At 43.7% G+C, this 17335-nt stretch overlaps 1 protein-coding gene across 1 annotated transcript; it reads right to left on the reverse strand.

Moving 5' to 3' along the window:
• Positions 1-1275: 1275 nt before the first annotated feature.
• LOC129587005 (uncharacterized) lies at positions 1276-2370 on the reverse strand. Its single transcript, XM_055480580.1, has one exon. The coding sequence runs from the start codon at positions 2368-2370 to the stop codon at positions 1276-1278; it is 1095 nt and encodes a 364-aa protein (XP_055336555.1).
• Between the last annotated feature and the right edge of the window lie 14965 nt (positions 2371-17335).

Genomic DNA, 17335 nt, shown 5'->3' on the forward strand with positions numbered 1-17335 from the left:
TATTTCATCTTGCAAAAGTTTTGTTTTTGTGGTACATACATCGCACAGCTGCAACGGTGCGAAATTACCTCGATTTTTCAAGTGGAAAGTGGCGCTACGATGCCCTATCCAGGTATAGAAGCTACTGGAAGAATTTACAGATCTCGATCCAGGACTGACTTACTGACAAATGTCTGAAGTGAACACTATTTTTGCGCCGAGTAAGCATACGCAGTGGAGAAAATTTTGAGTGCTTTTCTGATAAACGCAGTATGTACCGGTATGTGTGTATACGTTTGTAGCCGGCAAGAATGTTAACATGTTCACGGTTCACGCTGTGAGCATATTTGCCGGGCGAAAATGCTTGTGAGCATTTTTGACGGGCAAAAATGCTCACGAATGAAACCATGCATGTCATGCGCTGATTTACTCTGCATCCTATATGGAATTATATATTCCTACATTCTCAGTACGCGAAGGAAGGCTTTAATGGATTGGGACTTAAAACGTCGGTCGCATAAAAATTAGTCTTTCCTAAAAAAACGGCCAATTTTATCATTAAGTTTTAAAGCAATTTCTGTATATGGTCAAGCGAAATGCTACGCGCCAAAGTTTCATGGTTGCAGCACGACCACACAGCTATCCGGCTGTTCCTCTTACGCATTACGGCATGATGATATTATTCTGATAATACAATGTATCTTATTTATTATTCACTACGGATAGGTGATTTTGCGAGCAGAACAGGATAGACGTTAATTTACTGAATGGTACCGGGCAGAGATGCTCACGCATGCTACTTTGTGCAGTAATCGGATACCGCTGATGCGAGCCGCACTTGTAAGCAGAAGATCAGGGGCACTGCCACTCTGCCGTCTCGGCGGGGCAGCCAGTGGTCCTGAACATCGGAGCCGGGCGGAGATGTTCACGTTTCATCACCGGAAGCGATGTGCATTTTGCGAACTCGTTACCCGTTACGTCATGGTTCTTACGCGGGTGCAGCTTGCGCGTTGTTTAAGGGAAGTAAGTAGTATGTCAATAGGTCCGGCAGCATCTCTGATTGGTCAGACACGCCCCCTTCTCTGATTGGTCAGACACGCCCCCTTCTCTGATTGGTCTGAGCCGAACCTAACGGTCTGAACCGGGCCGAGGCCGAACCGAGACCGGCCGAACCGAACCGGGCCGAGACCGAACAGACACCGACCGAACCGTACTTTACCCCCTTTCTTTTGTTTATTTTTCCCCACCCTCTTTTATTTTGTTTTCACCGAATAACAACGAACAAAGTAAAACAAATCAGACCGCATGAACATACACAGGAGTAGCAGTACAATCTTTGACAAAAATACAATTTCGGTTAAATTTCTGATGGTCATTGTATGGATCTCCCGGTGTCCAGTTGCTCATTGTAAACCGACAGAAATGACATTTAACTGTATCATCAGATCCGGTGTAGTACAGTCCGATCCTCGCCATGGCGCCGGCAGAAGGCAGGAGGTGTGGCCAATTTTCAAAAGTACTGAGTGGTCCGTTGGGGTCGTGCAGTGTGGAAACGTACTTGTACAGTTCTTCGGCTAAGGTATACACCTGCTCCTGGCCGTCCCAGATGCCCACCATTTCGTCAGGTATACCTGAGAATCCGGACCAGGCTCCTGCAATGGCACAAGCCATGGTCCCAATGGCATCGGTGCATCCTCCGGTTAACATTGCCGCATGAAGGGTGGTTTCAAAAGGGGAATCGCTGCGGCGACCAATAGCAGCACAGTAAATGGCAACGGGAACTGCGTCCAAAGGGCTGGTGCCAACGCCAATGGCTTTGAACAGTTTTTCCTTTGGTTCAGCGCGTTCCGCGTAGTCCAGCACCATCATCATACGTGTATAAAATTTCTGGCGTACAGAATCGGGGAGAGACTTGCTAGTGTATTCAACAAGAGCGGCGAGAAACTCAAGTTCCTTCATCTTTTTATTCTTTAGAACCAGACTGATGGCGTAGGCCTGCAACTGTGCCCCAGCGGCGGCATCATTGGAAGAGTGTGTGAGTCGGGCTACACGGTCTACAGAGAAACTCATCTGCTCCGTACGATTGTAGAAGTACAAGGGAAACGCTGTTATCCAAGTGGCAGCGTTACACTCTGTGCCCCGGTTGCGGACTGTCGTAGCAGCAGCGGTCCAGTCTTTTGGGGGAGAATGTTTCCAACTTGTAATAATGGTGGTCAGTTCACCAAAGGCTTGGCGTTTAGTGTAGTTGTAGTAAAAGGTTTGGCTACACTCTCGTGCGGCATTCTCCAAAGAAAAGAAGCCGGTATCCAGTAGAGACTTGGCGTAAGCGTGCGTTATTAAGAATTTCTCCCAGTAAGTCGAGACCTTGCTCCGCACTCCCGCCAAGTTCATGTGGCAGGAGGTAGGGCGTCTCAGGGGTGTTCCGATGCATTCTCCGATCAGAGCGCCTAATAAACAACCTTTGTACTGATCCATGGCGTTCAGAATTGCGAATGAATTCCCATTCCAGACAGCTAAGATAGACCACGTCGTTTTCAGAAATCAAACTGGCGCTGACCTAGATTCTTTGTTCCTTGCCTAATCCAAACTGTCGCTGACCCGCATTATGTCTTATTCTCTCTGATTTGACAATGAGCAATCCAAACTGGCGCTGACCTAGATTCTTTGTTCCTTAGCTAATCCAAACTGGCGCTGACCCACATTCTGTCTCGTTCTCTCTCATTTGACAATGACTAATCCAAACTGGCGATGACCCACATTCTGTCTTATTCTCTCTGATTTGACAATGGTTGATCCACACTGGCGATGACCACGTTTTCTTCAGTTACTACGAATTCTCCACAGTCAGTGTTTCGGCACTGCGCTTTCAGAATGGATTTTGACCTTTCGGAATTAACTTTTACTCCAGCGCAACGGGAATACTCTTCTGGATCTTTTCATATAAAGTTTCTAGATTCTGGAGAAATTCAAATCATCGGCTTTCGTTGTTACAAGAAGTCTTTGTCACTTTCGATCGCGGAATTTTTGCATATCCTCAGTTTTGTACGTGATGATTCGTACAACATACCTTTTTCGGTTGACGGCGATCGTTGTCACAACAAATCCTCGTTCACGAAGGATTTCGGCAATGGCTTATTGGCGAAACGCATAACTGTTAACGGGGTCACTGTCATTCAAATCGATCGTTTCACAAGTACCGACGCGAATTCTGATAGTCGCGCGAGAATTCCTAAAAAAGGAATCACTTTATTGAGGGATCTAAAGTAAGATGATTTACGGCGTTCACTGGCATCCATTCAGAACTTTAATTTTCATCCGTTACCCTTGGAATTCCATCACGAATGCGCCTCGGCCATTGTTTCGGTTGCCAACGACCAAACGAATGGTGACGTGTGGAAAATTGCACAGGACGAGGCTTTGTTTTACCGCTTAGAAACAAAGTACATCGATATACTGTCCAAATACAGCGTCAATGACATCACTGGCGCTCCATCGCCAGTCGAGTTCTTTCGCCAGTGGAATTTCAGCATCGTAAGTCTTCAAGCGTAACTACATTTCAAAGAACATTTAGTTTGATGTCGACCGCTCTTCTGTTCACATCAAAATGGCTTCAGTACGGGCTTTGGAAGTTTTGGGGGTGCATGAAGATTTTACTATCTACAAAATCAACGCTGTAGTTAGTATGTTTTGGAACCCGAAGGATGTTTGCTTCTTTCTAGTGTTCGATGCCAAACCGGACGGTTCTGGGTTGAAGAAGGCCATGGACAAAGGAGTTCGCCTGGCTTATGCCGATATCAACAGCATGTTAGGGATGATTAGAAACGGGACACTGCAGGATTGTATGGACCGCGCCATCGTTGACAAGAGCGCTGAAAAGTTTTCTCTGCCGGGTCAGGGCTGTGTGGATGTTACTGTCAGCATCCACCCGAAATACGGACGCATGATTCGTTTCTCTCAACCTCGGCGCACCATTCAACTACCATATCAGGGATTCATCAATCTCATGGAGGAAATCTACATCCAGCACTGGGGACGGGATATTGTTGTCTGACTGGATGCTTCAATTTTTATTAGCATATCTTACTTAGCATTTACTCTGTTCTGTTTGTTGTGAAAAGAAAAAAGGCTTAGAAGCCATTATTTGTGACAGTCTTAACTTGAAAGGTATATAAAGGTTCCAAGTTGACACTGTCGCAATTAATGCTCGTAGCCATGGATATACGTAACGTCATTCTTTCCGTCCAATTCGACAAAGCGATTTGTTTGGAGAAAGTTTGGAAATCATTTCCACTTAATACAAAGTCCGTTAAAGGATTTAATGCTGTCACTTTAAGTTTACAAAACAAAACGTTCTGTCAATTATCCCCTAATGGTAAGGCTATAATAAACGGTGCTAAAAGTATTACAGGGTCGTATTTACTCCTAAAATGTTATCAAATGATGCTTTATACTCAAGGCATAGAGTTAAACATTAAGGACAGCAGTGTCGCAAATACCGTTTGCACGTACAAGCATACACACAACGTTAACTTGGTAAATCTTTACGAAAAAGCAAAAAACTTCTCCGTGCAACGTCTACTAGAACCAGAGCTGTTTCCAGCACTAAAATTAAGGCTTTCGTACGCTACCATTCATATTTTCCATACCGGTAGCTGTGTAGTCCTTGGTTGTACTTCTTCGGAGCAAATTCTAGAAGTTTTTGAATTTGTAATAAACCTCCTAGATTCTTCAACTGAAAACTCCAGAATCTGAAACAATAACGGAATTTTTCAAAGTCAAAATCAGGAGTTTCTTGAAAAAAATTTTTCATAGATAAAGCATACAAATAGCGGTTTGAAAACGGAGTTTTTTAAAATGGAAAAGGTGACTTTTGATTTCAGATTTAAAACTCCTTGTTCGCTTTATATTTCTGGTCCAACTATGTCCGGAAAATCGACATTTACGATGCAGCTTTTCCCAATAATTTCACACCTGCGCCCATACGTATAGTATATGCGTACGGTACATGGCAAGAGGCATTCAGTAATTTTGATAAGTCCATCGAGCTGCTGCCAGGAATGGATAAAATCTTGGAAGATGAAAATTTTTTTGATAGAAATACGCCTACGCTACTTATTCTTGATGACCTCATGGAAGAAATATCAAAAAACGCAAAGTGTTCGACAATATTTACCAGAGATGTGCATCATAAAAATGTTTCCGTTATCTTTATATCGCAAAATTTATACAAACAAGGCAAAAGCATGAGAGATATCTCTCTTAACTCACAATATTTAATTTTATTTAAATCTGTACGTGATGTACAACAGATTAAACTACTTTCTCGCCAGCTAGGTATGCCGCATTTGTGTGATGCAAACAAAAAGGCTATAAAGGAACCTTTTGGTTATTTGGTAATAAATCTTCGTCCTGATACACCTGACAAGCTAAGGCTACAGTCAAACATATTTGACTACCGAAAAATATACGTGGAAAAATGAATCCAGAAGACGTTCTCAGTATACTACGCGCTTTGGAAATTATGAATCCACGACAGCGTAGATATTTTTTACAGGTTGCTTTTAAAAAACAAATTTTAGCAATTGAAGAAGCTTGTTTAAATTTGGTGAAGCAACCAACGGCTTTGAGTAAAGTTGATTTAGCCAGAGCACGACGTTTTGCACCGATAATTAAGCGTTTAGCCGACAGAAAACTTTCACACGTTAAAAAGCGAACAATTTTAGCGCAAAAAGGAGGATTCTTAGCTGCTCTACTTCCAATTCTGGGAACACTAGTTCCATCATTTATAACAAAATGAAGACCTACGTTCTTGTACCTGAGTCCGAATTTTCTGCACCCGGCAAGACCAAAGCCACCTCATGGAAAAAGGCTGAAGAATTTCGTAGTGCCATGACTCATGATTGGCTGACTCGTGCCGCGTATCAGACTAAGTCTGCAGACTATGAACCACGGGTTATGAGATCTGAAGTTAACGAACACAAACCAAACGTGCCTTCGCAAAGGAACTATGGTACTCAAGCTGCGCCTCTTTTTACTGATGGATCAACACAAGCGACCGAACCTCCGGTTATTCAGTATCTACCAAGTGAGCCAGTATATTTCCAAAGTGAGCCCACAACACAATATATTGAACGCGAACCTATTGTGCAGTATATCGAGCGCGATCCCGTTGTGCAGTATATCGAACGTGAACCAGTTGTACAATACGTACCACAGTATGTACCTAGAGAGACACTGGTAAAACATGTGTATAAAAGTCCACGCCCCAAGCCAATATCCAAAGGGCAAAGACCAAAAAAGAAGCTACCATCCTCACCCATCTTAGAGTTTCCGGATGATGGGTCTTTAGAGTATGTACCTCCCGAATACGAACCACTTCCCGTGTCGCTACCTACAGATCGCATCGACGTTGTGGTTGCACCGCGAAGCTCTGGTCCAATTACACGCAGCAAAAAAGCGGCTCCGTATAAGGTTCCCGATAGAAAAGCGATTACATCCAGGGCTTTACCGGCCCCTTCGACTTCACAGGCCTTATCTGTACCGGAAAATTTAAAAGCTTTGCCCGCCCCATCAACTTCAAAGGCTTTACCAGCGGCTCCGACAGCCAAAGCGTTGACCTATACAGAACCAACGGAAACACGCACCCTCAAGAATGGCGTTGAAAAGAGCTATGACTTATTAAGGCGTAAAACCACAAAATCTACGGGTCCTCCTAAAAAGAAGCAAAAGACACAGAAGGGTGGTTGGCTCAGCTACGCATAATGGCAACACTGGACGATATTTATTTAGATGCTTCTAATCCTGGTAGTCTGGGAGGCATCGAGCGTTTGTACCGGGAAGCGCAAAATCATGGATTTTCTCGTCAGCAAGTGGAAGAGTATTTGCAAAGCAAAGACGCTTATACTCAACATAAACCTTTTCGGTCGAAATTTAAACGTCGAAAGATTTTATCATTTAATATTGGTGACCAGCACCAAATTGACTTGGCAGATATGCAAAAATTTGCGAATGACAATAAAGACGTTAAGTATTTACTGACTTGTGTCGATTGTTTTTCTCGCTACGGCTGGGCCGAGCCCGTCAAATCAAAGAAACCCGAAGAAATTATTCGTGCTCTGTGTAATATTTATAAAGAATCTGATCGACCACTGCGCTGCCAAAGCGATAACGGTAAAGAATTTGTGAATAAACAACTGAAAAACTTTTTTACTGATCACAATATCAGGTTTTTTACAACAAAGAACGACGATGTTAAATGTGCCATGGTAGAGCGATTTAACCGAACAATTAAGGAACGTCTTTACGTGTACATGACAGAGAATAATACTTACAAGTACCTCGATATTTTACCTGAGATTTTAAAATCATATAATAATTCTATTCACTCTAGTACTGGGTTTGCCCCCAGTCAAGTGGATGTGGATGAAGCGCGCATTATCCGTCAAGATATGATAGAAGAGCCACAAGCAAAAAATCCTATTTTTCAGGTAGGGGATCACGTGCGTATAGCAAAACGCAAGCAAACGTTCGAAAAGGGATACGAAACCAATTACACTGAAGAAATTTTTAAAATTGTACAAGTTAAAAAACGACAGAATCATTACATCTACGCTTTGGAGGATCTAGGAGGTGAAAAAATTGATGGAGATTTTTATGCCAGCGAACTGTCAAAATTTATTATGGTCGAGCGACCGTTTCATCGTATATCACGTATATTAAGGGAGAGAATGTACAAGGGAAAACAGCAATACCTTATACGTTGGTACGGTTACGGTCCCGCTTACGACTCTTGAGAAAACAAAGAAGATCTAAAATGAGTTTTTATATGACATGACACTACCGTCTTCCGCATCTCACAATATTTATCCCGCAAATCGTTGTGGAAAATTCACAACTTTGCTAGCCAAAGGTATTGATCTTGATGGAAACTGGGAAGTCGGTCTTTCCGAAATTATTTTACCACCGATGCGTCTCAGGTTTACTGAGGGTTTGGCAGTGCTAGTTAAAACCACGACTACGCCGAGACACAGTCGGTATTTAAATAAAGAGTCATACAATGACGAGAATCAACTAATTCGGAAAATAAACCTTCTACTGCGTGACAAAGACACCATCTTTGGACATATTGACGTGACTGGTAGCTCCGCACCGCTGGTGGTAAATCCTGATGCCGAGCTCACGTTTCAGGGATCAGAGTATACGAGGGCGCTGGGTCTATTGCAAGAGCACTTTTACGCCGGTGCCGGTGGTCAAACGTACCACTTACGACCGGGCAAGGTGAGTCGAGCCATTTATTCTATCTTCCGGCGACTCTTACCGAAAGGTGGAATACCCGCGATTATGATATCGGGCCAACGCAAGCCCCGTCGGACACACCAACGATTATGTTTTTACCATTGCTCCGTGTCAAACTGAACTTATTAGTTTGGCAGATGTCCGATTTTCTTGTGATCTGTATGTAACTGACTCTAAAGGGGATATGCCCACGGATGATGCCTGCCTGACAACCGTAAATAATATTCTCGATAGTTTATTTGAACAGGTAATTGTCACTCTGGGTGGTCGTAATATTTCTGACAGCAGCTCCATGTACCATATGCGGGGGTACATTGAAAATCTTCTAGGCTACACTAAGCAAGCGCAGGCTTATCAATTACAACTGTCTGGGTTTGCCATGGACACACTACTGTGGAAGCAAGATCCATATTACGAAGCCAAAGTTAACAATGAAAAGATCTTTTTTAGCAAAGGAGCAGAGTTAAGACGAATGTGGCTTCGAGCGTGCCGCCCACTGCAATTATCAGGAAAGCTGCATTGTGATTTGTTCCAACAGGACAAACCACTGATACCAGGTGTCGAGTTGAGCATAAAATTAATGCGTAATAAAAACAGTCTAGTCTTTATGACGGACAGTGATTTATCAAAGCCAAAATCTGTAATTATCAAAAACCCTCGTTAAAAATTAGAAAATACGAGCCATCGCCCGATTTTCTAGGGGCTTCAACTAAGCAATTAGTTACAACAAATGCCAAGTACCACATTGAACGTGTTGCTATGCGGCAAACTACTCTGTTTGCCGGACAGCAGCAACATATTTGGCCCAATCTTGTTATCGGGCAGTTACCCAAGGTTATGTTGTTTGCCATGGTACCGAGTAGGGCATTCAATGGGGAATATACTTCGACGCCGTATGCTTTTAATCATTTTAGTTTGGCTTACTTGCATGCAGAAATGGACGGGCAAATATTTCCAACTCGGGGATATAATATGGATTTTGAAAACGGGGCTAGTTTGGAGCCGTACGAAGGACTTTTTGATACACTGGAGCGCCTTCACGAAGGTTTTGGAGAGCTACCGTTCGACAGATCTGATTATAATTTAGGTGGATTTTGTATTTATGGCTTTGATTTTACGAGAGGGCATACAGGACGTGGTGCTATATCGCTCATTCGGCAAGGTAATTTAAATATGAGCATGCGTTTTGCCAAACCATTACCAGAAGCAGCTGTATGTATCGCCATGCTAGTTTACGATAATATTATTGAAATAAACAATAATCGACAAGTACTTTTTGATTTTGCACCATGAATAATTTAGAAATTGAGAAATCCCTTCTTTCGGATCCCAAAATTCGTGAAATTTTTGTTGGGGTTTTTTCTAGTAACACTATACCTGAAAAACAATATCCCGGTGCATATATCGTAAACACAAAAAAAACGGGGAGTCCCGGCGAGCACTGGGTGGCTTTTTTCTGCGTTCGTCGAAACGTGCTAGAAGCGTTTGATTCGTATGGCCGTAATCCTGCGGAATATTCGCCGGATCTTGCAGAATGGATGGGAGATGATTACATCATTATGTCCAATACTACAAGACAAAACACCGACAGCACCGTATGCGGCCAGTACTGTATGTTTTATGTATTATTGCGATGCTACGGTTTTTCGTATAAGGATCTGATGTCGGCATTCACCAAGCATAAAGGGGTGAACGATAAATTCGTATGCAAATTTATCAATAAATTTTTCCGTATAAGCACAAAACTAAGAGACAACGAATTCATAAAATCACTAATAAATCATGGATAAACCTACAATTAAAGAGATAATTTCTATTATTTTTGGAATTCTCATCACCATTTTATTACTGATTTTTAATATTTTAGAAATATGCGGCCACTTCGCTAAACCCAACGTAACTCGCATAACGGAATCCAACCGGCTGACAAAAGATGTACTAGATGTAATGCTGAGTGATGACTCATCGCCAGTACCAACTGGCGATAGCAACAATATATAACGTTCGAGAAGCGGGGAATGAACTTCATTCGTTCAAAATGGCGCGACCAGATATGACAATTGTTGAAAACCGTGTTCGGTCTTTTATCAGTTGGCCATGGCCTTTGACGGCTCCATCCAGACTGGTACTTGCCGGTCTGTTTTTTAAGCAGTTTCCCGATGAAGTCGGTTGTGCATATTGTGCGTGGACTGCGCATGACTGGGAAGGGGATGAAAACCTTGTCCTGCGACACGACATGGAAGCAACCGACTGTCCCAGAGTTGGATCTTTGTTACACTCCCCAATAGCTGATGTTAAAGCGAGGTTCGCTACATTTTACAACTGGACATTTAAACAACACCCCCGAGAAATGGCCGAAGCGGGATTCTTTTTTACTGGACCAAAGGATCGGGTCCAGTGTTTTTCTTGTAACATTTATCTGGAAAACTGGCAGGTTGAAGATATTCCATGGGAGGAACACGCGCGTCATGGTGTTGGGTCGTACAACTGCAGCTTCGTGAAACAGGAAAAAGGATCACAATATGCGGAAGAAATCATCGCCAAAGCCTTTGCGAAATCGGAGCAAGTGGCCACCGCGGCGGCTGCCGTCTACGCTGAGCGTAAAGAGACTTCAGAGAAGCCGCAATGTACTATTTGTTTGAATGCTGATATAAAGTGTGCTTTTCAACCTTGTGGTCATGCAGCCTGTTGCGATGCGTGTTCTATGCGTATGTATCATTGTCCTATTTGCCGCACTCGTGTCTGGGAGTGCAACACAATTTTTATTTGTTAAATTAAATGCTACAAAACAACCAATAAAAAGAAAGGGGTGGGGAAAAATTAACAAAAGAAAGGGGGTAAGATGCGTACATGTTCAAACATGTGTGGCGACCAATAGCCGTGAATGGTAGACGGTTATCGCCAGTCCAGCTGAATGAGACTAGACACAAACTAGGTCAGTCGCCAGTCCAGCTGAATGAGACTAGACACAAACTAGGTCAATCGCCAGTCCAGCTGATTGAGACTAGACACAAACTAGGTCAATCGCCAGTCCAGCTGAATGAGACTAGACTTAAACTAGGTCAACCGCCAGTACCGCTGGCGATCAAAATTATTTAAAAGCCGTGCGTCGCTCTGCCTAAATCGCAGTTGGAGCTTATTTTTGGACGGTCATCATGGACGACTATCAGCTTACGGATGTTGATCGTATGGACACTGATGCTATTTTCGACGAAGGGTCATGGAATCTTCCACCATCGCCACCGTACATTATCACCGATGCGGATCGTCAGGATACCGATGCCATACTTGCGACTGGTGATTGGGATGATTGGGTGAGTGACGTTTGAAGATAAGAATAGTTTTTTTTGTTAAAAATAGCTTAAATTTCAATGCTCGCTTATCTGGATTTCTTTTTTTTGTTTTTTTTTGAAACGATCGTAACTGATAACTACTATAAATTTCAATACCTCCATTTCAAAGTAAATATTTTTTGACAAATAAAAACTAGGAGGAAACGTTTTTTACCACCAGTCAGCGGTTGTTTATGCGATAAAGACTTCGAATAAAAATTATAATCATCGACAAAAGGCGGTCGTTTGATCCATTTAGAATATTGGAATCAAAACCTTCTGGTAGATTGTAGATTGCTAAATATTTAAGATAGTTAATTTATTTAAGTCATTTGCAAATTCGATAATGATTTACTTTTTTCCACTTGGAACAAGCATTTGCTGATAACAAATGCAAAAAAAAGTATATAATAATAATATCATATATAAATATCAGTAAGCTGATACACTGCGTCCTGGTAAATAATTAAACCATAAAACTATTGTTTTTAATAATCAGCGGTCTTTCGCTTTATACGTCACTGGCCTTTCTAGAATAGTATAATCTGTTGTGACCGACACTAAAATTCTGATTCATCTATTGACAACAGTAATCATCGATGCCAGTCAGTCTTTTGACCTACTTAGAACAATAGTTTGTTTTTGTCGATACTGGATTGTGAATACGGTTCTGTCCTAGTTAGAACAATAGTCTTCGACGCCAGTTAGTCTTTTGGCCTAATTAAAATAAAAGTTGTTTTGATGCGCATCAGCTTTTGTATAGACATTTGTCCTAGTTAAAACATTACTAGAATAACACAACATACTGAGAACTTACCAAATTCCGACGATCTAGGTGGTAAGGAACGCTGACCAGGGAGACGCGGGGAAAGCGACGGGTGGTGCCATGGACATTGGTATTCCAGATGCGGTTTCGGGAAAGCCACTGGTAAGCTAATAAAACATTAAAATAAGAACGACATTTTCTCAATAAAGCCGAAAAGTTAATTTTTTACAACTGGTTGTTTTCGCAAAACAAACAAGTCGGTTTTGTACAACAATTATAAGAAAAATTACGTAATATGCAGGTCACTATTACTTTACATGTATTTGTAATTAATAAGCCATTCTTCTTGTAATACATATTATATTTCTGTAGGCACTGGAAGAAATCAGTGATATTCCGGATTTTTCAGCCCTATTCAGCCTGACTAAGAACAAAGAGCGCCAGTTCAAGAAATTCAACAGCACCGAGTACGAGTACCGTGTGGAAATCGCCGCCCTGCCGCGTATTCATTCTCAGGAAGAAACAGTCTTGCTTCTGCCTTTACTGCTGGAATCCATATTGAGTCTCTGCGTGGCTCAGTTTCAACCATCTGACCGTGTTATCATTTCCATTAGCTGTGCGTCGCTGGAATTCCCAATTTACTTGTCTATGCGGAAATTGTCGGACTTCAGTGTCGACGACCTTGTTGCTGTATGTACCAAGGCCAACTCCGGGCGGATGGTGCTGGACGATACTTTTTCAATCCGGATTTTTCGCACTATTATGCCGAGTGGTGGTAACTGGAGGTTTTTACATCGTCACGTAGCGCGCGACGCCAAACGTTTCAGCACGTCCATTGTTACTGTCCGTGTGCACAATAATTATTGTCTACCAGCAGCGCTGTACTTGGGCAAGTACCGCTTGACGCATGATGTTCAAGGAACGTACAAAAGCCAGTGGAAGCACCTCTACAGTGAGAAAGGAATTAACAAGCTGACAGGCCATGCCCGAGAAATTATCCAGCTGTCTGATTTACCGTTGGGACGGTGCTACAACCTTAACGACCTGAGTGCCATCCAGGAAGAATGCTTTCTCGAATTCCAGGTTAAAGTTATTTCGGCGGATCACGGCAATACCTTTATCGCCCGTGTGCCGGAAAAGAAAACAAAGGATATGAAGGAAATCTTTGTCTTGTTGGAGAAGAATCACTTTGACCTCGTGACTACGGTGACCGGTATTTTCAACTCGTCATACTTCTGCTCAGAGTGTGACAAGCCGTACAGTCACAAGGAGCGGCATCGATGCGGTGGGAACTGTCGCTTTTGTTATCGGTCAGTTAGTGAATGTGTGGAAGGGGTGGTTGTTCGCTGTGGCGACTGCCGCCGTACGTTCAACAACCAGGAATGCTTCACCATCCACAAAGCTGTTCGCCGTAACGGAAAAACCTATTGTTCCCAGATGTTTTACTGTAAAGACTGCCGCCGCTTTGTGAACTTGACACGTCGTCCAAATGGTAACCACCAGTGTGGGGAGATGTTTTGCACAGTTTGCCGTGAGTGGGTTCCTCAAGCCACGCATAAGTGTTTCATAAAAGTCCTTCCAAAGCCTTTACCGACCTTACCAGATAAACCAGAGCCGCCGAAGCGATACATTTTCTTCGATTATGAGACGTACAATGATCCGGGCAATGGACATACTCCAAGTTGTGTTGTGGCCCAGTACGAAGACGGTACGGAATTCCGATTTCCGGCGGATGGTCAACCAATAACCAAGGATGTCGGACAGAAGTTCGGAGAATGGCTGTTTTCAGAGCAGCACAACCATCATACCATCATTGCGCATAACTTCCGGGGATATGACGGGCACTTTCTCCTAAAGCACCTTTTGGACAATAAACTGCGCGGTGTGGAAGTCATCAAGAGGGGAACCCAGCTTCTGGAGCTGCGCTACCGTTCGTTAAATATGTGTTCCCGTGACACACTGAATTATATGCCTATGAAACTCAGCAGTTTGCCCAAAGCAGTTGGTTTGGAGGTGGAAGTAAAAAAGGGCGATTTTCCGCATCACTTTAATCGACCTGAGAACTGGGATAAAGTGCTGCCGTGGCCTGAACCGGAAATGTACGTTTTTGACGGTCTAAAGAAGAACGATAAAGAAGATTTCCTTAAGTGGCATGCCGAAACTAAAGCCGCTGCGGGGGGACAGTTCGACTTTCGTGCAGAAATCATGTCGTACTGCTCGAATGACGTCACCGTTCTCCGACGCTGTGCCCTCAAGTTTGTAGAGGATTTCATCGCTCTCACTAATCTGAACCCGCTGGACAGTATCACTATGTCATCCGCCTGCAATAAGTATTACCGCACGTTCCATCTGGAACCTGAAAAGTTAGCTGTGTTGTCAGCTCATGGCCCCCACCGCAACCGACGCACCAGCGTTCAAGCCACGCAATGGATGGAGTTGCTGAATCGAGACCTTGGTGGGCGCATTCAGCACGGACGAAACGGCAAGGAAGTCCACATCGGACCGTACTTTGTGGATGGTTTTGATGCTAGTACTCGTACAGTTTACGAGTACAACGGCTGTGTATTCCACGGGCACCCCGAATGCACTGAACAAGATGATCGGTCTCCTTTCTCTCGTAAAAAGATGAACGAAGTGTACGAGGAATAACTGGATCGTGTACGTTACCTAGAGGATGAGAAGTATGAAGTAGTTACAAAGTGGGAGTGTGAATGGATAAAAGAGCGCCAAGAAACGGATACCGCTGCCTTTCTCTCTGGACAAAGACTGCGGGAACCACTAAACCCGCGGGACGCCTTCAAAGGCGGGCGTACCAATGCCAGTCGCTTGTACTACGCAGTAAGAACAGGAGAAATGATTATGCATTTCGACGTCGTCAGCCTGTATCCTTTTGTCAACAAGACAAAGACTTATCCCATTGGACAGCCAAAAATCATCCTGTCAGACTTTGCGGATGTCAAAGATTATTACGGACTGATATCCTGCAAAGTGTTACCACCAGCACAGTGCTTGTACCCTGTTCTTCCAGCCACGATAAACAAAAAGTTGGTATTCGCGCTTTGCCGAACGTGTGCGGATATTAAGAACAAGGAATTCTGCAAGCACAGCGATGCCGACCGCTGCCTCGAGGGGGTGTGGACAACCCCGGAGCTCCACCACGCCATCACCAGAGGATACACCGTGCAAGAAGTGTATGAGGTATGGCACTGGGAAACCGTGGAGGCTGGCGTTTATGCTGGGTGCATTAACAAGTTCCTGAAAATAAAGATGGAGGCTAGCGGATGGCCAAGCTGGTGTAAGACACAGCTGCAGAAGGATGAATACCTTCGTCAGGTCAAGGAACGTGAAGGAATCGATCTCGACCCAGCCGCTATGATCTACGATGCCGGCCGACGTAACGTGGCCAAAAACTGTCTTAACTACCTGTGGGGCAAGCAGGAACAGCGAGATGATATGACTATGACCAAATTCGTCTACAAAACCAAGGACTATTTGGACATGATCCGTTCCAAGGCCGTTGAAATTCATGATGTCTTTGCCATCAACGAGGACTGTCTCATGGTGACATATTCTAAGGGAGAAGACTACAACGAGGGTAGTAACGCTACAAACGTTGCCCTGGCCGCATTCACCACCGCCAATGCTCGCCTAATCCTACTGGATATGATGGAAAAGCTGGGCGATCGCCTCATGTACTATGATACTGATTCAGTCGTCTTTCTCACCCGCCCCGGGGACTGGGTGCCGGAGACGGGCAGCATCCTGGGCGACTGGGACAACCAGTTACAGGCGGGTGAGAGCCACATTGTGAAGTTTGTGTCGTGCGGCCCAAAGGTTTACAGCTACGAGACTGACACTGGTCGGATCGAATTAAAGGTACGTAGACGTGCAGTAAATATGTATGTACAGTATCTATAATATTTATTGTTCTTAGGCGAAAGGCCTTACCCAAAACGGGTACACAGAGGATATTTTGGATTTTAATGAAGTCACCAAGTCCTTCGCCCGTACTGGACAGACCTTGGACTTCGACAAACTGAAGCGTCTGTTGGACGGGACAGAATCCCATGTTCAAATCATTTATCCTGAATTCATCAAGCGGAACGGCAAAACACAAGAAATTAATACTGTTTGTTTGTTTAAGAAGTTAAGAATGGTTTATGACAAGCGTATGTTGCTTCCCGATTTCACAACGCTACCTTTCGGTACTAAGCAATAAACAAATTGTTTTATTCACATTCAACTTTATTATTGGAACATTCGCGGCTGCTTTGATGTTTGTTACTGTTTAAACCACATGCATTATTTATTAGTAAACATCTTCGTTGTTAACTGCTGTTACTACAAAAAGAGGCTAAGGAAGCCCAATCCTTGCAACTCACCAGCAAGAAACTCTGTGTTCATGTTGGTGTGGTTGTGAGTATTGACCAACATGGCCTATGCATTTGTCGTCTTGATAAGCCGTTATTCAAAAACTAGTTTTGTATATTTGACGCTTACGCGAACTTTTCGGTACCATTGGAAAACTGCTGGATGAAATTTGCCTGTGGTTATTTGGATAACAAACAATGCGATTACTGTGATAATTGGTCTAATTGGCCTGATTCAATGGTGCACGGGTTAAGTAACCGCCGACCAGGTAATCTTCACGGTGGGCTGCCATATCAGCGGTCCTGTCTCGGCCTCAGTCTCGGTTTAAGAGCAAGCAGCCAGACTCGTGGCCCTGTCTCGGTCTCTGTCTCGGTTTAAGAGCAAGCAGCCAGACTAGCGGTCCTGCCTCGGTCTCAGTCTCGGCTTAAGAGCAAGCAGCCAGACTAGCGGTCCTGTCTCGGGCTCAGTCTCGGTGTTGGAGGTGGAGTCAGCCAAGCAGAGTAGGCAGCCAGACTAGCGGCCCTGTCTCGGCCTCAGTCTCGGTTTCGACCAATCAGAGATGCTGCCGGACCTATTGACATACTACTGAAGT

This window comes from Paramacrobiotus metropolitanus, unplaced genomic scaffold (assembly GCF_019649055.1).
Source record: "Paramacrobiotus metropolitanus isolate TYO unplaced genomic scaffold, Prichtersi_v1.0 Parri_scaffold0000023, whole genome shotgun sequence".
In the NCBI taxonomy this organism is placed as follows: Eukaryota; Metazoa; Tardigrada; class Eutardigrada; order Parachela; family Macrobiotidae; genus Paramacrobiotus; species Paramacrobiotus metropolitanus.

Coding starts and splice junctions, on each gene's coding strand:
- LOC129587005 (XM_055480580.1), bottom strand. CDS start 2,370: ATGAACTTGGCGGGAGTGCGGAGCAAGGTCTCGACTTACTGGGAGAAA.